The sequence below is a fragment of the Aythya ferina genome (genome assembly GCF_964211825.1).
Source record: "Aythya ferina genome assembly, chromosome: 3".
Classification (NCBI taxonomy): Eukaryota; Metazoa; Chordata; class Aves; order Anseriformes; family Anatidae; genus Aythya; species Aythya ferina.
In genome coordinates, this window is record NC_140298.1 from 56,553,946 (window position 1) to 56,581,172 (window position 27,227).

Below are 27,227 nucleotides of genomic sequence, written 5' to 3' on the forward strand. Positions count from 1 at the left end.
CTGCCCCAGTGACAAATATACCAAGACTGGAGAGGTACAGTCATTAATTCCTGTAAATAAAGGTCTCAGGGAATAAGAAATTCATGTGTGGTTGGTGGTTCTTCTCAATATTCCTCATAAGATGCTAAACTGTATCACTTGGCCAGATGGTCATTTATACTTGTGCCACTTTATTAAGCACTGTAGGAGTGCTTAAAATGGCAGTAAGTTATATTTACACCCTTTCTAACAGCTCCTTTGTGCTGATAAAAGGGATGTAAATTGGCCTCAGAGTAGGCAAGATTTGCAGAATAGGGCTGTAAAAGTGCAACAGCCTCTTTTTAGCATGCAGGCCTACGTGTCTGCTTCTAGTGGGGCATAGCCTTCTCTCCAGGGTAATGCTGACTGAGGTAATGGCTCTGACATGACAAGTTCCCACCTTCCCTTAGCTCCCAGAGCCTCATTTCTGGTCCCTGGAGAAGCTTTCTGTGTGCTGGTGAGGAGGAACTGTGTTGTAAACCTGGTCATTGAAATGCTCCAGATTAGAAGAAAAACAAGGAAAACCATTCCCCCCTTCAATTTTAAGACAACTTTTCTCTGAGATCCTTCTAGTGATTCAGCTTGCAGTAGGGTCCCACAAATGTTGTGGCGTGGCTGCAGCTGGCTCAGGCATCGTGGAGGGGACGGTGCAGGTTGGGCTGAAGAACAGTAGCTGCCTAACACAGTGCTGCTGCCAGGTCTTGGCCCAGGCGGAACTCTGCCCACCCCATCAATACTGTTTTGAAGACTTGCAAGTACTTGAAAACATGTTTGTTTCTGAATCTACTTCCTAGTCCTTTCGGCTGAAGGAGGATGCCTTAGTTAACAAGCTCTTGTCCCTTCATTATGTGATGCTGGAATGCAGACACCAGGTAGAAGTTCTACCCAGTCTTTTTGTATTTTATCTGTTGGTAATGTAAGTGAAAAAGGGACTGTTCCAAATCTGAGTTTTTTCCCCTCATCTTCTCGTTTCTCAAGTTATGTTTAGAAACAGGAAACTGTTTTGCATAAAGGTAAGATTGTGTTTTTAACAAGTAAAGTTGGTGTTAGACTAGCTAAATATACCTACACAGTCATACTCAGTGGGTAGTCCTGGCTATTTTTAGGCTTTATTTTTGCCTCTCTTTATTTATTTTTTTTAGTGACACCTCCACTGTACCTTCAGCTTCTTGTGAGGCACAGCTTCCTGAGCCTCTATGAAACTTGCAATTACAGGAGGAGTCAATCTTGTCAGGTGTCATTTATCATACTTTGCAGAGGGCTGATTCCAGAGAAGGGTGAACAAAGCTTAATAAAAAGAGAGAGAGAAGCATTCTCTTAATAATTTGCCCTTTGCAACAGCAGACCCTTATCTGATCACCCACGCTCATCTGGCTGCTGACGCTGTGCTTGCTTCATTAGTACGAGCTATTTTTACACCTTTTGTGTCTTTTGAGGAACTGTGTGGGCCTTCTGGCTTGAAATGATTCACCATCTCCAAGCGAACAGGGTGTCCTCAAATCCTGCAAGTGGGGTAGGGAGAAAGAAGTGGGGGAAAGAGTTCAGTTGAATAAGCAAGCGTTGATTGTCTTAGGTGGTCTGAGTGCCAAAACATTGCAGTTTAGTCTAGTGAAAATAGCTTACGTGCTTTTGGTTTGCAGTGGAGGTTTTCAGACTAAGAGCTATCTCAAGAAGCATTTACCAATTAATCAGTCTTACTGTAACTTAGCAAACATGAAGCCCTATACGCTTGTGCATATACTCTTTGCCTTCGTGTTGATGGTACTTTCTTTTGTTCATAGTGTACAAGTGTCATTGGTGTATCACAGGCACCCTTGGAGACTTCTGGGTCAAATCTTCAGCTGATTTCACTTCCACTTCTGACACTGGAAAAAAACTAATTCTGGTGGAATGGGCCAAGCATGATGTAGGAGGAGAACCCTGTACAGAGTTGTCTGGGGTTTTCTGGAGCTGAGCAGTGGTTTCTTTCCCTTTCAGTGCACCATTAGCACTCAAAATGTCCTCTTAGACCCTGCTGAGGTGTCACTTGGTGGCTGATATTAAGGTTTTTGCTGTCCTTAGACTTTTCCTGTGTAAGAGAGATTTGGTGTTCAGTTGTGCCACTTTTGAAGTACAGGATAATGGTTTCATATTGCAGGCTTCCTTGAAGTCATTTCAAAAGTTGGTGTGATATGGGAAACTCTAAGGAGCTGTTTGCGCTAGGGAGGCCCTGAATAATGCTCCCTTGTCTACACTTGACTGATAGCAAGTCCTCGTGAAACCTGAACAGTGCCTTTCCCAAGAGAAGTTTTGTTGTGTTTTTTTTTTTTTTTTTTTTTTTTTTTTTAGTGTATTTCTCTTGTTGAGACTGTAACTGAGCTGGCAGCTTGGACTCCCCTCTCAAGTATCAATCTGTGGAGTAACAAAGGCATGGCATATAGATTCAGGCATTTTTGGTAGAACTTCTTCTTCTCAGTAGTGTTCACTCAGGTGAGTGGTCATCACATTAATAAGCAGAGTTGATTTGTGTCTTGTAGAAAGTAGCAACTGCACAGAATGAAACATCTCCTATACCTACAAAACACAGCAAGAAAGCGTATGCATATTTTATTGAAATTTTTAAGAGGTGTTCTGATGCAATTGGATATTGTGCATACCGGCTTCCAATACTTCATGCAATAAAAAGAAGGAAGTACTATAAAAAATAGCTAGGGTAATTTAAAAGAGCTTTTTTTTTGTCTTTTTTTTTTTTTTTTTTTTTCCTTTTTTATTTTTCTCCTGTTAAACATCCTGAGGGCTATAAACAAAACATCATCCTTAAATGTGCAGTCTAATTAGTGTATCTTATGTGACCACTACAGTGGTCATTAGTCTTCAGGCAATGCTAAGTGACCAGATTTGCTACCGTAAAATGCCTGTGTTCAGTCACTAATCAAAACCAAACATTAGGGCTGAAGGGTAGTGACTGTTGTGACACCTGCGTGATGTATAGAGCTTTGGGCTTAATATCTGATCACAGATGAATTTTAACTAAGGCTTCAGTATTGATTGAAATAAAGCCGTCACGAAACCCCACTCTACTTTGGGTTCAAATCATGGAAAAAATTGGTAGGAACATGCTACTGATGCTTTGTGTACATCTGTTTTTGTTTTGGCATGTGGTGACCACAGAGTTTAGTAAATAATGGAAGATTTTAAAATAAGCTTGTATAATAAGCTTGGTGTGAGTGAAACACAAAAGCAAGTTCAGGTACTATATATGTCTTCATATGTAATTCTTCCTGGAGTGAGTGCATCCATCAGAGTTGGTGCCTTTGCCCATTCAGGAAAATATTTGAAAGACACTGATACTTTTGTATGAAGTGCAGGTGACTTCTTCTGACACACTATGAAAGGAAGCATAGCTGTCTGCAAATCTTGCAGTGATTGCATAATTAGTATTGCATAACTTTTAACTGAAAAAAAATCACTTCCCAGAAAATTCGGTGGTATTTTCCCTCTGTGATGGAAATGCTAGGGCTCTGCCTAATATTTTTCTAATATTCCATTTGGCAACAGAATAACAATTATTTTGTCTCTAAAAATGATGTAATGTTTACAAAAGAAAATATTTTTTTCCTGGGAAAATTTGGGGAAATCCTTCGTAATACCTTAGCAGGATCTTACCAACACTGGGCTGTTCTTCCCAGCTGCTGCCCAACTCTGCAGTTCTTGTGTGAAAATGAAGAATCAATTTCAGAAATGGCATGTAATTTCAGTTAGGAAAATTATTATATCTGACAACCTTATCAGTCTGAACTGTCTGGTGGCACTGCTCTGACCCTTCTTACACCCTTATGGTGTTTTTAAATCTAGAAAAGACTACATAGCGCACACTCACTGGAACCTTGCCCGTTGCATATACTGTATTGTTCATAAATGTTGCTAACTTCATAGTTTGGTTAATCTGGCCTTTATTAAATATAAAATTCCCCTTTCTGATTAACACATTTCTAAGTGTTGAATTAAGAATAAGGTCTTTAGTCTCACTAATTTTCACCAGCTCTTGCAAATGCAAAAACTTAATTGCAGTCCCTATAGAGTCTTGCATTTCCAGTTTAGTGTGATATCCTCATTGTTCAATTGCTGTGGCTTAGAAGAAAGTGAGATAGAGCTGAGTTTTTGCTGATTAAGAGAGCAGCCCAAGAATTAAGAGCCCATTTGTATCTCAGCACCCTCTCAGATACTGTTATACATCTTTTCTGCACATTTAGTAAATACAGTTTACTGACTACTTATCTAACCCTTGAGTGAAATTCATTCTTCTACAGATTGGGACCAACAAGATCATGCATCATACCAACTTAACTTTAACAATTGTTAATAGTGTTTAAAGAGGGCCTCAGTGGTGTACAACAGTTTCTGACTGTTCTCTGCATGGGAGCTACTCTTGTATGTCACTACATACTCTGATTCAAAGACAAGTGGGGGAAAAGAACAAAATGACAGTGGTATTTTTTGTTGCCTTCCAGATTTTTAATAATACTGGAAGTATGGGCTGTCAGATCTGCCATTGCTGTGCCATCACATTTTAAGGTTCATGTGGGTCCATTTTCATTTCTTAGTGTTTTCTCCAAGGAAATAAGTAGCAGTGTGAGGAGACTAACAGCTTACATACTTCTCTTGTTTAGTTTTATATCTGAATTATCCAAATCCTTTGCTTTGGTGTCACAATAGGTTTAATCTGTCCGTGCTTGAACATGGTCAGACAGAACAGGTAGGTTTTGTATTACCTGACGTGTTGAAGCACCTCCAACAAAATCCTATGTGCACAGCAAGGTTAGGCATCCAGAATCAAAATATTTACCTGATCTGTTAAAAGCAGTGAGCTCAGAGAGATCAATTAGCTACTAATTGACTGACAAGATTGTTTGTCCTGTAGGCTGTTTTGGCATCTCTTTGATAGCAGTTATTTGTTCAATTCAAGAGCTGTGGTTAGTTTCAGAACTTTTACCTATAAAGGAAGTGTTTAAGATGAATTTGGCTCCTGTGTAGCTTTTTTTTTTTTTTTTTTTCCTCTCTCTCTTTTATTTTTTATTTTATTTTATAGTCATCCTGTGGAAATAAGTCTGTGTTCAGTTGGACTTTGGCAACGTGAAAGTTTTTTTTATACATTTTTTCCATCCGGTAGTAATGTGTACATTATGTATGATGCTGAAACAGGAAATAGTGATGTTCTTTAAGTGAGCAATCTGTGTCATTGCAGTGAAAAGGTCAACGTTAAGGCATTTCTGCTGTAGGCTCCTTCTGTGACTTCTTAAAATATACACTCAACTTGAATTTAAGTTTTTGGGGGATGCTATTTTTCTATAGAGAGTGGCAATTTAAGATTATATTTGAGATACTTAACATAGCAAAAACTGAGTGCAGCTGTGCTCTTAAGCATTTAGGCTGCAAGCCAGCATCTCTTAAAGAAAATCATCCGTGTTTTCTTAATACCATGTAATTGAAAATATATTGCGGTACATATTACGAATTTCTCTGTGGACATCTTAGAATTTAGAGGTGTTGGATTAGTTTATTTTCAGTTTGTAATAAATAACCTCAGATATTTAGTATATACGTGTAGGATGATAAAGTCTAAACCTAAGTAATGCCTGATTCTGTGAGAATTTGCTCTTACTTTGACCTGCTGTTGAAATAATTTGTTTCCTTTTCCTCACTCAGAGGCATACCTCATATCTGATCAAAGCTCCTGAAGTGAAATGGGAGACTCCCGTTTCATGCCTGAATTTTCTGTAAGGTCACCACAGAAGGGATATAGGTTTTCTATCTTGCTATACCAGTGTGCCTGGCCTCTGGCTTGGTGGGGTCATGTTCAGAGGAGGGAAGGAGAGTCTTGTTCTTCACAGCATGTACCCATTGACTTTGGGATGCAATGCCTAAGATAGGTTCCTACAGTTAAGATTACAGGAGTAAAACAGATTCCTTTCTTTGTTTTCATCATAGAATCACAGAATGGTTTGGGCTGGAAGGGACCTTAAAGGACATCTAATTCCACCCCCCTGCCATGGGCAGGTCCACCTCTCAGGTTGCTTTCAGGCAGACTGATTCATTTATTTTCTTCAGCATGCTCAGGAAATGGTCTCAGAATAGTCTTAATTAGCTGAATTAGCAAATTTAAAGTCAGCTTAGTAAAGCCTTCATATGAATGAAATAGTCAATACTACTACAGTTAACTAAAATGTGCCATTGTGTGACATCACTCAACTGCTGGAATTCTGGAATATTTCTCAAAATCTGGGCCAGATTTAGTATGATAACTGAAATAATAGTCGCAGAAATCAGGATACCAGATTTCATACAGCTTCTAGTTTTATTTGCACAGATCCTGTCTCTGGGAACCAGTAGGTACCATGGACACCAAAGTGTGTTCTTAGAAACCTGAGAGTAAAAGCCTAAAACCATATTCAATCGTGGAGAGCTTGCAGTTGCAAAGAGCCAGAATATTCTGCTCTGGATGCTTCTGTAACTTCATCTTCTCAGTCAGTCTCCTTGGTTCCTGACTTCATGGGGAACCCATGTGAGAAGTGTTTATCCAACAAAGAAATGAGTAACAGCTAATCTCAGTAACAGATTCTGCCTTGTAGCCTCTCCTTAAGCAAGTTTAGTACAGTCTGTTTGATTATTTAATAGTAAATTCACAGCATACTGTATGTGCTTGCTGAGCAGTACTTGTTTTTATATTTTCTAGTACTTTTAAATAATGTTTAAAAATATTGTAAAGATTAGTTCAGCTGTCCAATTTTAAAAATCTGTGTTATTCTAAATATTTTAGGATATTTTCAAAACTGTGACTTTCTTGCTAGCTTTGAAAAATGGCAATGCATTCAATAAAACACTGAAATCCAGAGGGCAGGCAGAACATCTGGGGTGGAATTAAATGTCAGAGTAAAAGTCAGAGTAATGTCTTCAAGTATGAAGAGGTAACAACAGTAGTTACAGTACAGAAAGTAGCAGATTAAAATAAATGCACCTAACCTATCTTAAAATGGCTGCCTTCTTGAAATTGTGTCTGTAAAAGGATGCCTCACAGGTCCTGCCAAGCTGCAGCAAAAGCACGGGCATCTTTGCGTTCCCAGTAAAGCAAAATTTTGCCAAGTGCCAGTGGTTGACAAAGGAATTTACAGCCATTCCTAGAGGTGTTCAAACAGACAGGTAGAAGGCCAGCTACAAAACCACAGTCAGAAGGGACCCCTAGCCAAGGACTGCTAAAATATGAAGAGAATCTCTCTGGTCAGGAGTGGGTAGCCTTTTTTACAAAACTGGGAAAATTAAGAAGCATTTCATTTTCCTTATCTTTTAGTAAGTATAGGTCAAAAAGTGAAGAAAGGGAGTTCACTTCCTGATGGCATTATCAAGTGTGGTATCAAGTAGTATGAAATGCGTGAATTTGCTTGTCTCGTGTTTGTTTTTGTTGTTGTTTGGTTGGTTTGGTTTGGTTTTTCATTTGTGCAAAATGCCAAAGCAACATACCCCAATGACTACATTCCTTTGTTACCTTGCTACAGTGCAAAACCAAACTCAGCACACAAATGAATATGTAACCTTACACAGAAGGATGGACAAATCCTCCTCCTCCTCCTCCTCCTCCTCCTCCTCCTCCTCCTCCTCCTCCTCCTCCTCCTCCTCCTCCTCCTCCTTTCTTTCTCCTCTCCCCCCTTTTTTTCTTTCCTCCCCACTGGGATGCCAACACCAAACAGCTCTTTGGGGAATATCATTAGTGGGACAGAGGGAAACACGGGGTAGGATGGCAAGCCAAAGGTATGCTCCCCTCTTCTTGAAAGGCCAAGAAGCTGAGTTTTATTCTCAGCTGCAGGTGGGGAAGTGCTCAGAGGTGGCCTCCCTTCCCTGTAAGGCTGGCTGGCTGCTGGGCTTGTCCCAGACATAAACTAGACTTGGCTAATAAGGGTCTTGGCAGAGGTCTGTGAGTGAGCATTGGGATTTTATAGGAGCCACTGCAGCTTGTCTGTACTAACGATTGCCCTATAGAATAAGAATCCCTTAGGGGCCAGTTACGGTGGTTTTAGGCCGGTTTTGTGCTGGCAGTGCTGGACAGAAAAGATTTAAAGCATGGCTGGATCTGACCCTTAGTCCTTACTCTAGAGTCAATATTTATTCTGTATGGTGCACTCAGGATTTAGCCGGGAAGACATAAGCTTCCAATTTGTTCACTTGCAAGAGCTGTAATATGAGCTACAAATTGAGAAGTAGTAAAAGTTGTATTTTGCCAAATTTTATTTTAAAGCTGTTGAGTGTAACCATTTTAATGGTCTCAAAAATAAAATAAAATACAAAAAAAAAATTAAAAGAAAAGGAAAGAAAAGAAAGGAAGGAAGAATCTTGGAGCTCTGTAGCCAGCCAGATCTATGTCTCTTGCACGCAACTCACAGAGGCACCGCAGGAACGGGAGTGACAGAATAATGCTCCTTTTCTAGAAAGTTTTAAAAGTCTTGATTTAGTAGGTGCATCTGACATAAATACAGTTCCCAGTCTCCCAGTAATCTTCTCATGTTCAAAGCCCGCAGAGAAGTGAAATGCCCGGGCTTGAAGCAGGCAGATAGTGCAGTTGGCGTGGCGGAGCTGGGGGGATCCGGCTGCCAGGCCGCGCTCCTACGGGAACCTGGCCTGGCCCGCATCCAGCGAGGCCTCCGCAGCTGATGGCGAGCGAGGTGCTCAGCCCAGCCCAGCTCGGTGCACTGTCTGATCCGCCTAGGTGGGCTCCTCCAAGCCGCTCCACAGAAGCCGAACGGTGCCAAAGGTTTTAAAGGGAATGCACATTTTTATCATCCGTAGTTCCCTGCTTTGAAATATGAAGCATTTGAAATATCGGGAGTTTCTGTCTATTGAAGAGGGTATTTCTGACAAAGAGCAATGCTGACAAGTATATTTACAGTGTTTTCTAAAGGAGTAACATTAATCTGTTGAAATTTGGAAGTCTCCTGTTGGATTTCTCCATTTAGGCCAGTAAAACTTAGCATTAGGGAAAAAAAAAATAAAAAGAAAGAAAGGATATTAAAACAATCTTTGACACAGGATGGATGGGAGTTCAAACCAAACCAGAAATGGCTATGTTGATTCTGGAAAGGGATTTATTTTCCCCAGGAGAGTGACGTTGACCAAACTTAAGCCGTCAATAATCCCTGTAATTAGTCTATACCTGTTTCATAGTGTAGGTTGAAAAATTATATAGAGCACTCTGAAAATAGCAGGACCACAGAATGACTTGAACTCTGTAGCAGATGTCTCAGTCCAGAACTGGAAATTGATGGAAGTATATTAGCATCATCTTTTGCTCAAATAAAACCACTGCTGTCACATTTCTGTGACTGGCAGATTTCTTCTCTGAAGATGTTCTTGGCAGAGGGAATATGGAACAGAAAGGATGCTTCCATCCTCTAGAAATTTCTACTTCACCATTTGCAAAATTGCCTAATACGGAAAAAAGTATTTTTCTTTGAAGATGGCTTATAACTTCATGCTCTTTCACTTAGGAACATTGCCTCTAGTCCCTGTTCCTGCTCCTCAGTTGCTATATTTCCCTTTACTTCTGTACTTGTATGTTAGCATCACTGCTGACATGAGACTTGGTTTAGCTCGGTTGCCAAAAATGTTTAGCCCTTTGCCTGCCATTTGCTAATAAGGAACTGCAGATCTGCTCCATTGTAACCAATTCTCATATATTGTATATAGTGCTTAAGGCTTATTTTTTACATTTGTAGTGACACTTTTAATATGAAGAAGCAAATTAGGAAAATTTAAAGTTTTTCTTGAATTACATTTTGTCTTTTTGCTGATGGAGGATCAGACAAGAAAACTATTTAAAAATCCATTAACACATCAAAGCTGAATGACTTTATGACCTAAAATATTGCGGTTTCCGTCTAATAAATTGCTATTATTTTGTACTATATGGGAATCCTCTATAGTTACATTTTTAGCTTTATTTGTGCTATAAAATAAATAATTGATAACTGGTGGCACAGTAGTAATTCTATTAACATCAAATCATCAGCCTTTACTAATGTCCATTCTTTCTTTGAAAGTGTTATTAAATAAGTATTTTTAGCACTTACTGTAAGTGATTACAGAGAGCTAATTTTTTTTTACTTTTAGGTACATTTTTTTTTTATACACTTTACTATTTCATCATCTGTTGGTTTTATTCAGTGGAGAAAACATAATAGTACTGGCAGTTTTTCTGACAGTTTCTAATTGGAGGTTATTATATTAACCCATATCCCAGCTAATACTTACGATATTTCTAAGGATTTTATATAAAAATAAATTGAAATGCTCTGGCTTTTGTCCTCCTGGATTTTTGTCTTCTAAAGAAATGTTGAATATTGAACAAACCTCATTTTTAACAAAACAAAACAAAATACATTTTCAAGATTGGATTTGTCAAAAACCGCAAGGGAGAATCCTCATTTTACTGTAAGGGAGAACTGATCTTCCAGCTAGAGAGATGCTGCTCAGTTTTCCTTTTTCAGATGCATTCCCTGTGCTGGTCTTTTCTGTAATGCAAAGAGTAGCTTGCAGTAGCAAATTATGGCAGGTACATAAGTCTTTTAGATATGTATTTGGTCTGTAGGTTTCTCTTTTGAGGAGAAAGCCACATATTCTTGAGCACTATCCCACTGGTGTTAACTGGTCTGGAAGCTTACTTGTTTTCACTACTTTTTTTTGTGTACCTTAATGGTGACATCCTGGCCAGGATTTCATTCTGGTCCCTGAAACATTTAATGAGAAGCCTAGAAGACCTAAAAGTATTAGCTGGAGTGAGGTATTGAAAGGGGATTTGCCAATGGGATTCAGGAATAATCCAGGTTTAGCAAAGGTGTAGGAATGAAGAGCAACATTGGGCAGCTCTCTTTTTACCGATTCAGGAACGTGAGACTACATCAGTTTAGATTTGCAGTTATCCTTAAAAGACCTTTAAAAAGCTTCACACTCATATTCTTCAAAATGTGCTTGCTCAGATCTCTGAGATGCGATGTGACATTTTCCCAATGGGTGGATAAATGAAATTTTCAGGCCTCTACTGTAAATAATAGAAAATTTTCTTCAGCATCTATACTTAATATCAGTAACTTCTTACGACTGTATTTTTTTTTCTACAGAAAATCTGAAGACAGTCATGCCTATTAGATGTTCAGAAGATGCAGGTAATTGTTTCATACCTAAAAAGGCATATATTCTCATTCCCTTGTTGTTTTCTTGTACTTCTCTAATGTTTCTTCAAGCCCAATTCAGTTTTTGCACTGTAGGAATTAAAAATATTCAAGTATCTTTAATACTGCTTCTTTTTATAACCTTTTTTTCTTGCTACTGTAAAATAGCGACTTTATAATTTGCACTTTTTCATCCAGAAAATGTCCTCTATTTGGATAATACAGAAGCAGGAAGCCTGCATTGTTCTTCTAATTCAAATGCTGTACTTACCTGTGAACATCATACCTCCAAGTTTTCTTCTTTGTAAAAGAACTTTGGGATCCTGTTGCATTTAAGCATAAAAACTGCATGTATTAGCTGGATAGAAATGTTTGAACATTGAAATCTAAACTGCTTAAGGCACATAAAACAGTCAGAGCTCATTCCTCTAATATGTGTTTTACCTCTAGCAATACATTCTCGCTAAAATGTAATATGGTGTTTGGAAGATGGAGATGTGGAAAGGTACTAATACTGTTGTGTTCAGAAGGCTTAGCTGATGTCTTTTTTGACTGTATAAAAGTAGTGTAAAAAGGTGATCAAGACTTCCTTGTAAAAAAAAGAAAAAGATGATATAAGGTAAGAAGTACCTCACTATAGCCATCTTAAAACTTGGAATATTATCCAAGGTAGTCATCTAGGATTTCTGCCTAGCCAACAGTGAGAAACAGGCATTTCCAAAGTCGAGGGCCATATGCATAGACATCACATACGTCTGAAGCACACACTATGATATGGAAAGATTTCTCCTCTGGAAGTACTGATCACCATCCTCTAAATTAAGAGGAAAGCCAGGTGACTAAAGTACATGTCTGAACTGCAGGTGAGTAATACTGGATAAGGTAGTTCCTGCCGATGGGGTTAGGACTTTTATTATTATTATTATTATTAGGAGTTTTATTAGTATTTTCAGCAGTGATTGCTGAAAGGTCTTTGAAAGTAGATGTCAGACTTTCTGAGAATCAAACCTCTTTAAACTGTCCTGAGAAAGCCTTCAAAAATTACTGTTCAGGTTGGAAAGTGTAGATCACTGTTTTCTATTCTTAGGGCTTTTATTGAGTAGTGAGTACACTTGTGTGAAATCTCTGGAACAATTCTTTACTGTGTCTCCTCACAAAATGGGATTTTGTGAAATGCAGTTACCTTTACTTAAGTCTCTTGGTATTTTTAATGAAAGGCTCAATAAAAAAATAAAAATACAACCAACTGTAATGATGTTGTTTTGCCCAGCTATATTAACTGTTGTTTTTTTTTGTTTGTTTGTTTTGTTTTGTTTTGTTTTGTTTTTTTGCTTTTTCCTTACAGATACCTGTGTCACCATGGAGGAGATGAAGAGAACCTTGCTCTAGTAGATCACAAATATCTCTGCGTCATTCTGCATCTCAGTGTTTAATAACAATGGAAAATGTCCAAATGCTATAACAAGTCTTTGCAAATGTATAATAAACTGTTTAGGAAAGTTCATGCAATGAACAGGACTGTATAATAATCACATTAGTGTACAGACACAAATCTAATGCCTATAGACTACTGCGTGGAAAGTTCCAAAGAGAAAGAAAAGTCTGTGAACTTGCAACAGCCCTGGAAAAATGGGAGCAACAAAACTTTAAAAAGCACAGCTTTGGACACACTCCATGAGTCTGCACAGCTTTCAAGTGAACTAGCACTTAAGACCTTGTGTAACAAAATGGACTCTGGGGACACAGCTATAGGGCAAAAAGCTACCTCAAGGTCTGGAGAAACTGCTAAAGTACCAAGTAGATGGAGGCAAGAACATTCAGCTGTTATTAAGATGAGCACTTTTGGCAATCAAGAAGTACAGAGGCAACCACAAATAGATCACGAGCAAATTGGAAACACAGCATCAGCACAACTTTTTAGTTCTGGGAAACTGGTATCATCGAATGAGGCTGCACAGCAAGTCACGGAGAAGCAATATCCACAGCATCGTCCAACTCCTTACTCATGTCAACATTCACTTTCTTTCCCACAGCATTCATTGCCACAAGGCTTCTTGCACAACATAAAGCCACATCAGAGCTTGGAAGGCCCTCCTTGGCAGTTTCCTAGCCACTTGCAATCAGTTGCCTCAGAGGACTTGTTTCCTTTTCATATGCATAGCCATAGTGGAGGTTTCTCCAGGAAGAAGATTTCAAGTTTGAACCCTGCGTACAGCCAATATTCACAGAAATCTTTAGAACAATCAGAAGATGCTCACAAAAAGGAGCACAAACCCAAAAAGCCTGGCAAATACATTTGTCCTTACTGTAATCGGGCTTGTGCCAAACCTAGTGTACTTAAAAAGCATATTAGGTCTCATACTGGGGAGCGACCATACCCTTGTGTTCCTTGTGGTTTCTCCTTCAAGACGAAGAGCAACCTCTACAAGCACAGGAAGTCACATGCCCATGCAATTAAAGCAGGACTGGTACCTTTCACAGAATCAGCAGTCTCCAAATTGGACCTAGATGCCAGTTACATTGATGTGGAAGCCGAAATACATTCAGATGGTGAGCAGAGCACAGACACTGATGAGGAGAGCTCACTGCTTGTGGAAGGGTCTGACAAAATGAGCCCTGTTCCGCAGCTCCCCCTGGACATTGCTAGCAGAGGCAATTTTCACTCCTCCATGGAAGAGTCCTTGGTGGGGCCAATGAAAGTGCCCATTTTGATTATCCCTAAAAGTGGAATTCAGTTACCCAGTGAGAGTTCACCCTATATTGGCTCTGATATGTTGCAAAACCCATCCTTAAGTACTAAGTCTGATGACTCTCACACAGTTAAACAGCGACTTGCACTAAGACTCTCAGAGAAAAAAGGGCAAGATTCTGAGCAGTCATTAAACCTCCTGAGCCCACACAGTAAAGGAAGCACTGACTCTGGCTACTTTTCCCGCTCAGAAAGTGCTGAGCAGCAAATAAGCCCACCAAATACTAATGCAAAGTCTTATGAAGAGATCATCTTTGGGAAGTTTTATAGGATTAATCAAAGGACAGCACTAACAGTAGCCACAACAAATCAGGAACACAGTTTAATGGGTAGAAAGGGTAAAGCAGAGCCATTACCTCTCTTAAATAACAGAATGGATATCAAGATGCTTGAGGAACATATTTCTCAGCTTACTCCAGGTAAAGAAGAACTCATTGACTCCAGTAATTTGAGCACTATTAAATCTACACAAGTTTATCCAGGCAGCAATACAGAATCTAGACAATCCCAGGCCGCATCATCCATCAAAAGTGAATCCAACTTGTATCAAGCCGGTCAGCAGGGTGAGGTGCCTGTCCTTCTAGAGCCCCCAGTAGATTCTTCTCCTCTTATTAGAAGTAACTCCATGCCAACCTCTTCTGCAAACAGCCTAAGTATTCCCCCGTCTCTGAGAGGAAGCCATTCATTTGATGAGAAGATGACTGGCTCAGATGATGTATTTTACCCTGGCACAGTGGGAATATCCCACCAAAGGATGTTGAGAAGACAGGCTGCCTTTGAACTGCCCTCTGTGCAGGAAGGGCACTCAGATTCAGACTATCATGGAAGACCAGGGAAAAATATAATTATTGCTTCCAGCAGACAACCAGCAGGTGACAAAGGACCATCCTCAAAAGAGAAGAAAGCAGGAGACAAGACCTTTTATGACTATGATGCCAGTGGAAAGCACTACAGAAAATGGGAAGAATATGAAGCTCAGAAGCAAAACTACAGGGACTCGCCATCCTTAGGTGGAGCAAACAAGGGGGGAGAGTACTTCATTGATCCACTCGGACAGTCTCAGGCAGTGCCATCCATGCTTGGAACAACTTTTGAAAACAGAAAGCGCAGGAAAGAGGAGAGTGTTGGAGATGAGGAGGACAGTCCCATGCTTTGCAGCAGTACAACTGGCACCACTGGAGGAATTCAGCCTTTGGACTTTGATCCCAAATCCCAAATTCAGGATGTGCCAAGGAGTGGATTTTCCCTTCAAGGTCTAGACAATTCTGCCCATTGCCATGCAGAGCGTTTTGAAATGTGCAGGCCTTACTTGCAGTCTGGAAGTCCTGCAGCTTCTCTGGAAGACTCATCCTTAATTGCAGAGCAAGAAAGGACTGCAGAATCACTAACTAGAAAGCCCCCTGGAAATGTCATCTCTGTCATTCAGCACACAAATTCGCTGAGCAGGCCAAACTCATTTGAAAGGTCTGAATCTACAGAACATGTTGTATGCCAGCAGGATAAGATCTATTCACCATCTGAAACATGTGAGAGTGAGATTTCTGAGTCCCCCATGAGCCCAGACCGAGCTCCACAAACAGAAAATACTGACACCAGTAAGCCACCTCCATCCCAGCAACCTCAGCCGTATCATATGCAGCCCAGATTGGTTCGCCAGCACAACATACAGGTACCTGAAATTCGTGTCACAGAGGAGCCAGATAAGCCTGAAAAAGAAAAAGAAGTGCAGAACAAAGAGCAGGAGAGACCCACCGAAGAATTCCAGTGGCCCCAGAGAAGTGAAACCCTTTCTCAACTTCCAGCTGAAAAACTACCACCCAAAAAGAAGCGCTTACGGCTGGCTGACATGGAGCACTCCTCTGGAGAGTCTAGCTTTGAGTCCACAGGTACAAGCCTCTCTCGCAGCCCTAGCCAAGAAAGCAATTTATCCCACAGTTCAAGTTTTTCAATGTCCTTTGAAAGAGAAGAAACAATGAAGTTCATCACACCTCCCAAACAAGATGAGTTTGGAAAACAGTCCGAGTTTTTAACAGTTCCAGCTGGTGCTTACTCACTTTCCGTCCCTGGGCATCACCATCAGAGGGAAATGAGACGCTGCTCGTCTGAACAGATGCCCTGTCCTCATGCTGCTGAAATCCCAGAGATCCGAAGTAAATCCTTTGATTATGGGAACCTGTCTCATGCCTCTTCAGCTGGGACACCTACTACTGCACTATCTCCATCACGAGAAAGGAAGAAATGCTTCTTGGTTCGCCAGGCTTCCTTTAGTGGTTTTCCAGAGATTTCCCAGACTGATCAGAGCACAGAACAAAGTATAAAGCAGGAACAGATGGAACACGCACAGGCTGGTCTCCGCTCCTCCCAGCTTGCCTGGCATCACTCCCCTTCCTCTGTACTTCAGCCCATTCAGGTGGATGACTCTGGAAAACAGGCTGTTGGTTCTTGTGCTCAGCTTAGTAATAGCTCATCCCACCTTGCCCAGCAACAGGCTCTTCTTGCAGATAGCCCAGAAATGTTAAGGACTCCCTTGATCCAACAAGCACCTTATATTTCCAGCAAACATCCATCAGAGCAGCAGCAGCTATTTGCACATCAGGATAAGGTCCCATTTCCCCCTATTCATAACGCCTTATTTCAGTTCCCATATCCAACTGTCTGCATGGTTCACTTGCCACCATCTCAGCAGCCAGTCCTGTGGCAGTCATGCTCAGAACCTCTACACTTCCAGCATCATTTTGTACAACAGCTGCAGAAATCTTATGTCAAGCCACCTTTCCAAACAGACATTCCTCCAAGTTATCACCTGGAACATAATTCAGAGTTTATTGGAAAGAAACCAGCTGATTATGTACATGCTAAAGAGCAAGCATACCAGCATTACTCAGGAACATCTGGGCAGTATTCAAAAAGTACTCTTGCGAAGTACCAGTCAGATCATAGCATTAAACCGACCGATACCTCCTCTGAGCAGCATCTTCAGCCAGAGTTTGACTCCCCATCTGATGGATCTGTACAGTCTTTGCCAGGAACAGTTGTTCCCGTCAGGATTCAAACCCATGTGCCATCATATGGTAGTGTAATGTACACAAGCATTTCCCAGATCCTTGGACAAAGCAACAGTCCCGCAATTGTAATTTGTAAAGTTGATGAGACTGTTTCTCAAAGAACATTGGCAACCAATGCAACAATGCACGGAATTGGATTTAACATAGCTCAGATGCTAGGCCAGCATGGAGGGCTAGAAAAATATCCTTTGTGGAAAGTGCCGCAGACACTATCACTTGGACTGGAGCCCTCGATTCCCCTCTGTTTGACTTCCAGTTCTGACATGGCTTCTACCTTGGGAGGAGGCAAACGGATGCTTTCACCTGCCAGTAGCTTGGAGCTCTTCATGGAGACCAAGCAACAGAAACGAGTCAAAGAAGAAAAAATGTATGGGCAGATAGTTGAGGAGCTAAGTGCTGTTGAGTTAACTAACTCCGATATAAAGAAAGATTTTCCAAGAATGCAGAAGCCTCAACTGGTAAGGCAGAGCTGTACTACTGAGCCAAAAGAAAGTCTGCCATCCATGTCATCCTCTTCACCACTGTCATCTTCATCATCTCAAGATTACCCACCTGTCAGCATTCCGACAGCTGATGCTTTCCCACTAAGCAGGGAGAAACTTTCAAGTTTTGATTCCACATCACCAGGGCAAAAGTCCAGTGGCCCTTCTGAAGGAAGAGACTCGCCAGAAGAACTGGATGTGGATGAAACAGCCTCAGATATGAGCATGAGCCCACAGAGGTCTTCATTGCCACCAGGAGAAATTCAGCCGGAAGACCAACTGAAACATCAGAAAATGCCTCTTGGAATGCTAGTCCAGATGGCATCCAATAACAGTGGGAAAGTCACAGGCTCTACCATTCTCCTGACAGATGTAGCAGATTTTCAGCAGATCCTTCAGTTCCCAAGTCTTCGCACTACTACAACTGTGAGCTGGTGTTTCTTAAACTATACAAAACCCAATTACATTCAGCAACCAACCCTCAAGTCTTCTGTTTACGCTTCATGGTGTATAAGTTCATGTAACCCAAACCCATCTGGGCTAAGTACAAAGACCACTTTAGCACTTTTAAGGTCTAAGCAAAAAAACACCACAGAAATCTACACTCTGGCTGCTATGCATAGACCTGGAGCTGGTAAACTGACATCATCAAGTGCATGGAAGCAATTTGCTCAGGTAAATAAGAGGTTTTAATAAAATTAAATTAATATATCTTTATTTGAGAAAATACTTGTAAACTATGAAATGTAAGGTTCCCCCCGCCCAAAAAAATAATATATATATAAATATATCCCCATTGAGAAATCAGGCTTTAACATCTTCCCATGACAATTATGAGCCTTGATTTACCCCTCTGCAAACTCTGATACTTCTGTTGCCTCTGTCTCCATTTTGAGAATCAGTTGTGAAAAGTGAGGCTTTTAAAGCCCTCTCTTCACATGTGCCAGAACCCAATACATTATCTCCTTTTATTTTTCCTACCTTTTTGCCATGTCCTGATTCAAACAGTAGACACAAACATCCGTGCAAGTTCATAAGTAAAGATTAAGTTAAAATTGAATAAGGATTTTCAGGTCATTTTAATGTCTTTTACATATTGACTCTTCCTCATGAACTAAGCATTAGATAATGGTGCCAGGGAAAATTCTGTAATAGCAATAAATTACCTTCTAAGGCTTTTCCATCTCGATTTTCCATGATTATTTTTTTTTTTCCTGGGGAAAGATATGGTGCTGTCTTTTCTGTCAAGACTCTCATAAAAATTTGTCCATGCTGCCCCCTCTCTTATTCGCCATCAAATTGAATGGGACAAATTAATTCGTTGTATAGAGTTGCACCAAAATGAGAGTTTGGCTTTGACCTGGAATGTTAAAAGTACTTGAAATGAAGTGTGCATTTATTGTGTGTTCCAGCAGTAACACCATTCCTTGACTTTGTTCTACAGATGAAACACGAGCCATTCTTCTTGTTTGGCAGCAAGCTTGAAAAGAAAGTAGTGGGGAATATTATAAAAGAAAGAGTAAAAGGAGACATTCATGGAGATAAAGACATTACATCCAAACAAACTGAGCCGATACGAATTAAAATCTTTGAAGGAGGGTAAGAAAATGCAACTGGAAATGTCAAGCTCAGCCTGTTGTTTTAAAAAGATTTGAAAATGAACATGAATGAACTGGGATGTAAACAGTCTCCTGTATTTCTGCTGTGTATTTTAGCTCCCAAGCTTCTTTCTGTTTTGTGTATATGTCAGTCTTAAAACAAACTACAGGATACCTGTATAGTTAGTTACTCTTGGCACAACCTTTGCTATTAGGACAATTATATTTTTTAATATCTGTGTGAGAGCACTCACTCCAAATTGTCACTTTCATTCTTTAGGTCAAAAATAAATGGATAGACACTTAACAGTTTGTCATTTTCTATACTTTTTTTTTTTTACTTTTTTTTTTTTTTTTTAATCTAATGGCTTCTGTGAGGACATCCTTCATTTTTAGACTCTGTGTGCCTCCACTTACTTGAATGGGTTAGCTAGGTATGCTTACTCTTATTCTTATAATACTACATTACTGGATTTTGAATTCTGGAGATAAAATGTGAGATGTAAAAGCAAGATAGCAATGATATCTATGATACCTAAACCTAATCCATAGATCTGTCATGTAAGGTTGATAAAACAATGCTTAATTTTACTATGGCCATCTACTACTCATGTAATAATAGAAACAACTAACAAAGAGAGTGAAAAAGGAGACCTGAAAGCCCATTAGCAATGTTTTGAGGCTTATGAAGCTTGTTATAAAAAAAAAAAAAAAAAAAAAAGGATAGTTGTTTGCCTCTCTTGGAGTATACTCTAAAATGCAAGATATTGTTTTATTTGTTTTAAAGAATTCTGCCAAGATGCAATTAATTTGACAAAGGTTAGTAGTGAATAGTCAGGTGGCTGAACAAGCTGTTTATTTTAGTCTTACCACACCCAAATGGTCTCATAGCGATGTGTTATTGGGATAATTAAATAGGTTAGGATGGAGATGTGATGAATTTGTACATGCCTTTCATTCCTCCGTCATTTGGTACTCTAAAATCTCAGGTGTCCTTCATTCCCATCGTGTGTTTTGAATCCTCTTGGACCCTTGGATAGTCTCCATGAAATGAACATTGACATTTCTTTCTAGTCTGCAACAATGGAAGGGTATAGCCTACATCTTGCTTGAAAGACTGAAAATGTTATTTTGGAGATTGTTATAGGTATGCTGACCCAGACACTCTGATCGTGGCTGTTCTCTGTAGCTTTACAGAACTTAATACCCCAGTCAGTAAGGCGGCTACATGAGAGTGACCCAAATTCAGGGGTGAGTCTAAGTTTATAAGAAATTTAAAGAGCTGTTGCTTAGATTCACACCCACTTTGAAGAATAAAATTTGCCTGCTTCTCACTACGTATCATTTCTGAATTTGGATCAGTCAGTTGAAGATAGTCTGCACTAAGGCGCATGATGAGAGGTCAGAAGAGTAAAAGTTTGTTAAGAAAAGCAACTTTTAGAAAGATTCAGATTAGCATGGGCTGTAACAGATCACTCTACCATCTAGCATTTTTTTTAAGAAACTGAACATTACTCACACCATCTTAAGTTTCCTTGTACACCAATAAGGTTTATGTAACTATTTGTGTAAAGGCATATAATTCACGTCAGCCAGACATACCTCCTAGTAATACTTGGCTATGTTTACTTCATTAGAGTGGAACAAAAAGAGAGAAACCTTGATACACACATTAATTTCTGGAGTTGGAGGAGGGGAGGGGGAAAAATAATCTGTGCAATGTACTTCCCTAATAGGATCATATAACCTTCAAAGCTTCAGTGAATGCGGTGATAAAGTGTTAATCAGTCCACCCTTTCCTTATAGATCTTCATTTTAATGTACATTTTATAGGAATTGTTTCTGGAAGGGTAGATTTTTTCCTTATATTAGTTTGGTTGCTGTTGTTGTTTTTTTTAGTGGATCAAATATCCTTTACATGTTATAACCATGTCTTTCATTATTTTCTGTCCTGACTAATGAGTTTGTCCTCCTCTTCAGGTTTTTGTTTGTGACTTCTGAAAGCTAGCTTTTTAACATGGGTGGGTTTTCATGCTTGCTTGCTCTTGTCTGTAGAGCTGTTCTGTTCTACTCTGTTCTCTTCTGCTTTCATCAAGCTCATCTTTGCGTCACCTGAGCACACACAAGCAGTGCACTGAACTATGCAGCAGATGTCTGTTGTGTTTGTTTCATGTCCCCCCCCCCAGACAGACAAGCATGCGTGGCGATATCTTGTTTCAGCAGGGTATTTTCCTCTAGTTTTTGTTTGTCTTAAGGAGTGGATTTACTTATAGTTCTTGATTATTTTGGTTCTGTAAATGTGGAGAAGGCAATTCAGAATTCACAGTTGAGAAAGACCTGCAGCCATCACAGTTTTCAGTTCCTGGAAAAGTCTATTCACTACACAGGGAAGTGTAGTCATGCAGATGCTCTATGCCAGGGGAGTGGAGCGCTTGTATGACAGGTACAAGTAGGTTTTAAAAAACAAATAAATAGGTCTGGGGACTGGGGATCCGTGAGAAGGTGAGGTAACAGAAAGAACAGAGTTCAGCAGAAAAGTAGATGGCATAGCACATCACCACATCACTTGCTGCACCAAAGTCAAGAGCTGTTTGTAAGCATCACAGCAGAGGGGTTTTTTGAAGGAAGAAGCTAACAACCATATTATTACCTCTGGCAGGTGGCTTGATTCAAATGAAATTATTTAAATCACAAAATCAGCTTTCCACCAGCTGTGACTACCAAACCTCGGTGCAATGTGAAGCAATATTCCTCAGTGAAAATCAACAAGTTGCAGTTTGGTAGTTGCTACAGTAGTTAGATACTCACAGTGTGAAGTTGAAAGAAAGGAGGGATAGAGAATGTTCCCGCTCATCTGACATCTTGTTTAATGACTTTACCAGCTTAAGATTGCACAGTTTTTTTTATGTTTGCTCTTGTATATCTATCAGTAATAGATTCTAGTTGAAAATCCCCAATAAAATAGCATTTCAGGTAGAAATTGCATGACTATGAAGTTTATGAATGCTTTTTAGCTCTAGAGCCCCATTCACATCAAGCTCAGAGTACCACTGACCATAGTCTCATGAAAGTTGTGTAGTGGGAAGGGGAAAGTCATTGAATGATTTGAGAGAAGCAGAAGTTAGTAGAAATCTCTAATATTCCTGAGTGCTAGGAAAGGTATTCACCATAGACTCAGACTTCTCATGCTTCAGTGTTTGGACCAGACCATATTTAAATGTCAAAATTGTCTGTGTCATTTCTCTTGCAGTTGTTGTGCTGGTGGGGCATACTTAGAGAGTCAAGGTCAATTGTGGTCAAGAACTGTGCATATGAGTGACAAAGAGATGACTCCTGTCTAATTGACTTTGTGCCCAGGGGGACCTGAGAGGTGACAGAAGATAGTAGAATGAGGTCAGGCAGAGGATGTCATAACAACATTTTTCTTAGCAGTATCAAGCAGGGATGGTTTGGTAGACTCCATCCCAGCAAAATCAGACTATAAGGAGGGATGAAGAGAAGATGGCAGTCTTTCAAGCAATAATGAATATTTTTTCTGTCTGTAAAAGAAGGCCTAGAGGTGGCTGATGAAGCAATAGATGTGAAGATGAAAGAGAACGTGGGAACTGGGGCCCACAGAAAAGCAGAATCCCAGAAATGTGCAGCCAAAACTACCAGAGAGATGGCTCTTAAACATCATTAAACTACATCAGTTTTGCCTGTGATGCCAGGGACAATGAAAGAAAAGGGAGACAGCCAACTTTATTAGAAAGAAGATGAGAAAAACTGAATTTAGGCACCCACATTTGAAAGACAAGCTGATGTTTTTCATAGATAATGAGATGGATGTGAGAACAGGACAGTGTTTTATGTATTTGTAATATATTAGTTTCAGTATTTATATTGTTGGTGGCATTATTGAATATATGGAAGAAGTGTTACTCTAAGAAAAGCAGATTTGAAAAAAGTTTCAGCTCTATAACCCCAAAATTGCCACTGCTTCTTGTAGAGTTATCATCACATTAATAGAACCTTCCACACAAACCCTTATTTATGTAAAGTGCTGACTGTCAGTACCAGTGATAGTTTGTGGTCTCTGCATCCACAGTGTGACTGAGAGTACTTTGTGCTGCTTAGAGAGAGGACAACAGAGGAAAAAGGGTAGAAAATTTATTATTTCTCAGTTCTTGCAATTTCTGGATTTTACTTTGGGTGAATGAGGATGAAGTTCTCCCTCTAGGGAATGCCCAGCAACTTCAAACCTCAGAATAGCTGGAGCAGATCTCTTCAGCCCTTTTAGATTTCAGTCTTACCGTTTTAGCATAACAGTAAAGGAAATGTACAGCTTTACATAGATTTGCATATCTTATTTATTATCTAACTACAGATAATGTAATCAGCAAAAATAGCATGGAATGCTTACGCCTGTGCTGAGAAAAAATCCTTTAACAGTGTTCTGCTAAGTAAGCAGGTTGGAAGTTGCCAATTTTGTTTGTAGAGCAGCAAGTACCTGCATGAGATCAACACGGTGTCCCTTAAGGAGGGTTCCATCTTCGTGAAGTTCAGACATCTGTAGTGTAAATACGTACATACTTGCTAGTCATCTGCATTCCCTTTATGCTTAGTGGAGAGAAACAGGATGTGATTTATCTGATCCCAAGGGATAAATATACTAAAATAGGTCAAATGAATCATGCCACAAAAGGGCTCTGTCTTCAGTGGTGGTAGACGCCTGTGTGAAACAAGAGTACAAATTAATCCAACACACAGATCCATATTTGAGGTTGTGCTTTGTCTATAGGAATAATCTGTTTCCTTACAAGGTGTTTTCACTATGCCCATACTATAGCCCTTTGGTCTTGTATTAAAAATAACTAAGATACACAAACACAATGGGACCAGTGCATTCCCTGAAAGGGAAATACATTGTGAGCTCCAGCATGAAAAGTTTGTGTGGAATTCTGTGGCAGCTTTGTGCTGAGATACATACAAGATCAGATCAGATACACAGAGGCAATGTTTGTGCATGTGTGTTACCTAGAGGCTGCATGATTTAAATGCTCATTCTCTTCCAACAGGTATAAATCAAACGAGGATTATGTCTATGTCAGAGGTCGTGGCCGAGGAAAGTACATTTGTGAAGAATGTGGAATTCGCTGCAAAAAGCCAAGCATGCTCAAAAAACATATCCGCACTCATACTGATGTCCGGCCTTATGTATGCAAGTTGTGCAATTTTGCCTTCAAAACTAAAGGTACTTGACCTTTTTTGCTGAACTTTTGCCACTTCCCAAACAAATCCTGAGCAATTTTGCCATCTGGAATCCAAGCACCCTTTTCCGCCAAGGAAAGAAGTTTCTTCAAAATAAAATGGCTGTATTTATGGGTACAGGACTCCATGAGAGAGATTGTTCTCTCCTGTTGAATTTGCCCAGGAATTTCATGAGTCTCAGAGACTCCTTGGATAGTTTCATTAAGAGCTATTGGCTCTTGACTGGTCCATCTGTCTGCAGAAAAAATCTAGTAGCATAAGAACTGCCCTTACAAATAATACTTTCTGCCAAAATTGTTATGTGGTACAAATTTTAATTGCAACAACACTCGAATGCTACCGGGAGAGTACACTTATTATGACATAATGTAGAAGCAGAGCATCAGCTGCTGAGGAAAACATGCCTTCACAGGCTTTACAGTGGGTCAGTTTCAAGTTTATAAATAATGTATGTCTCCCAGATGGGCAAGTCCATCCACTGCGGCATTAATTATGAATAGAGATCTGATAGCCTGTGTTCACATGTATTTATCAGCACAGAAAAAATCTTCCATTTGTCACCCTGAGGCCACAGATAATGATATTCTTTGGAATTTGGATTTGCCATGAAGCTGTCTCCTTAAAAGAAAAAAATCATTTTCTTTGATAGCATTTCTTTGTAGCGCAGCCCAAATGAGCCTTACGTTCTCAGTTTCTTAGCTCCCCTTTGACAGGCAAGGGAAATGGATTCTGGTCCCACTGCACTGAATTTACTTTAAGGGGGAGAGAGGAAGCTGAAAGAAATTTCTCTTGAGATCCCAGCACAGCTTCATGGCTGTTTTGAGGATTGAGGATTGTAATAGTTTCCATGACTCCAGCACTTCTTCCTCTGCCAAAGATGGGAATAGCTGATGGATGGTAGTAGATCCATCAACCTAATTTAAGATGAGAACTTTCATCGGGGTGTAGAGACAAAGAGAAGGAGCTGCTCATGGTAGTCCCAATGGGCCATCTGTGGAGCTGTTCTCAGATCACTGTTTACATTTGACATTGCAGGAGAAATGGGTCTTGAGGAGAGACTTGAAGAAGGATTGTGGTTTTGCAGCTCTGTTCAGAGAGGACATTCCAGGCAGAAGAGATGGCATGGAAATAAATGTGAAATTGCTTGCTGAGGCTGGCATTTCTGGCAGAGAAGAAGAAACAGGGAGGAGGTGGCGTGCTATTGCACAAGAGGGGGATGAGTAGGAAGAGACTAAGCCTTCAAAGTGCAAGAAGTGTCCAACTGTTGTGTTACTGCTCATGGGCAGTTGTCAGCCTCATAACTATTGTTGCTATTTTGCTGAGGACATTAGGGGACGGATCTTCAAAGATACTTAGGTTTTCAGTGTACACCCTGAGCGTTTAGCCACCTAGAGGCATCAGAAGCTGTGTTCGACTTTTCATGCAGTGCACAGACACCATAAGAAACTTACTGGGAAGAGAATTACATAAACTAGCCAGGACCGAGCATCAGTGAAGCAACTTGTGTGCTTCTAAGCACTTCTTCACTATCCAAGAGAGTGGTGCTGTGTTTCTCCCACCATGTTGCATGTGCCACCCATACCATCTGGTCAGGGTCCCAAAAGTAGCATAGGTACATTCAGTGCTTTCCTTGAAGTAAGAAGTGTCATGTCTGGGTTGTCACTTTCCCTGTTGGATGTTGCAGATATGGCCTAAGTGGATAATGGATTAGAGTGATATTCTCGTTTTTCTGGCTTGTTCTCTTTGCGCTCAGGGTTCTTTGCCATGAAATGTCTCTTGGGGCCAGTCTCAACCCAGTTCTCTTATCTGTGAAAAAACAGACCAAGACAGACACTCCAGAAAGTCAATAGTCTAGTGTTAGATTGCTCCCTCAGGGGAATGGGAGATCTGATTTCAAATCCCTGCTGTGTCTGGTTCAGATCCGTACTCCATAACAGGGAACTGAACCTGGGTTTACCACATCCCAGGTACTGCTCCTCTCAGTTCAGAGATGGCAGCCAGACAGTAAACTTGCACTGAGAAATCACCCACAAATGTCTTTTTTGTTGCTCCAAAATGCTTCAAGCACAACGATTGTTTGGAACCCACATGTGATGTAAATGGGAGAGTCCTTAGCTTGAGGTGCCACTGTGAAACTCTGGCTGAACCCTGAACAACTGGTGTGCATTGGTGTTACGTCAATGTCCAGGCAATCTGTACATATCACAAACACTAAGCTCAGGGGTAGATAACATAGAAAAGTGAGTTTCTGAGCTTGCTGGGGCACCTGAATGCAATGTGGAAAATTGGAGAGATGCCTACATACCTCTCAGGCCCTGAGTTTAAGTATATTTGAACATTATTATTTTTTTGAAGATATAAAAACCCACTCTCTGTGTTTCTTAATGAACAGGCTCTGAGGGCAATAGGTTGGATGAATCAGCCCCGTCTGTGTTTTTTTGTTTGTTTGTTTGCTTGCTTGATTTTTTGTTAGTTTTTAAACTAAAAACCCTATCTGCAGAATAATGGAGTTAAGATACACCAAAACCTGAGTTGGAAAATGATCTTTGCTGTTGTCAGTTAATTATACTCATCTCTGATCCATAGGAAATCTGACAAAACATATGAAGTCTAAAGCACACATGAAAAAATGCCTGGAGCTTGGAGTATCAATGACATCTGTAGATGATGCTGAAACTGAAGAAGCAGGTATGTCAGAATGATTTAATTTAGTTGGAATGGCCTCTGGAGTATGCAAATGACTCATTGCACTTTAGCACAGTGGCTGGCATGGGAAAATATATTAAGAGTATTTTGGGCATTTTTTTAATTAAGAGACGTCTTTCTAACAAACAGGAAGTATAAAAACTAAATCTGATCCATTTGTCTGAGTT

At 40.1% G+C, this 27,227-nt stretch overlaps 1 protein-coding gene across 12 annotated transcripts in view; it reads left to right on the forward strand.

Moving 5' to 3' along the window:
• HIVEP2 (HIVEP zinc finger 2) overlaps positions 1-27,227 on the forward strand; it is a 134,861-nt gene that overhangs the window by 94,796 nt on the left and 12,838 nt on the right. For 11 of the 12 annotated variants that reach the window (XM_084514499.1, XM_084514493.1, XM_084514498.1 and 8 more), the window contains 5 exons: positions 11,160-11,204; positions 12,556-18,181; positions 18,951-19,105; positions 24,162-24,337; positions 26,941-27,042. In XM_084514499.1, the coding sequence (XP_084370625.1) occupies positions 12,767-18,181; positions 18,951-19,105; positions 24,162-24,337; positions 26,941-27,042 (5,848 nt within the window). In that variant the 5' untranslated portion in view covers positions 11,160-11,204; positions 12,556-12,766. Of the gene's footprint in view, positions 1-2,465; positions 2,488-11,159; positions 11,205-12,555; positions 18,182-18,950; positions 19,106-24,161; positions 24,338-26,940; positions 27,043-27,227 lie in introns of those variants that run through there. The other variant, XM_084514495.1, reaches the window with a different exon arrangement.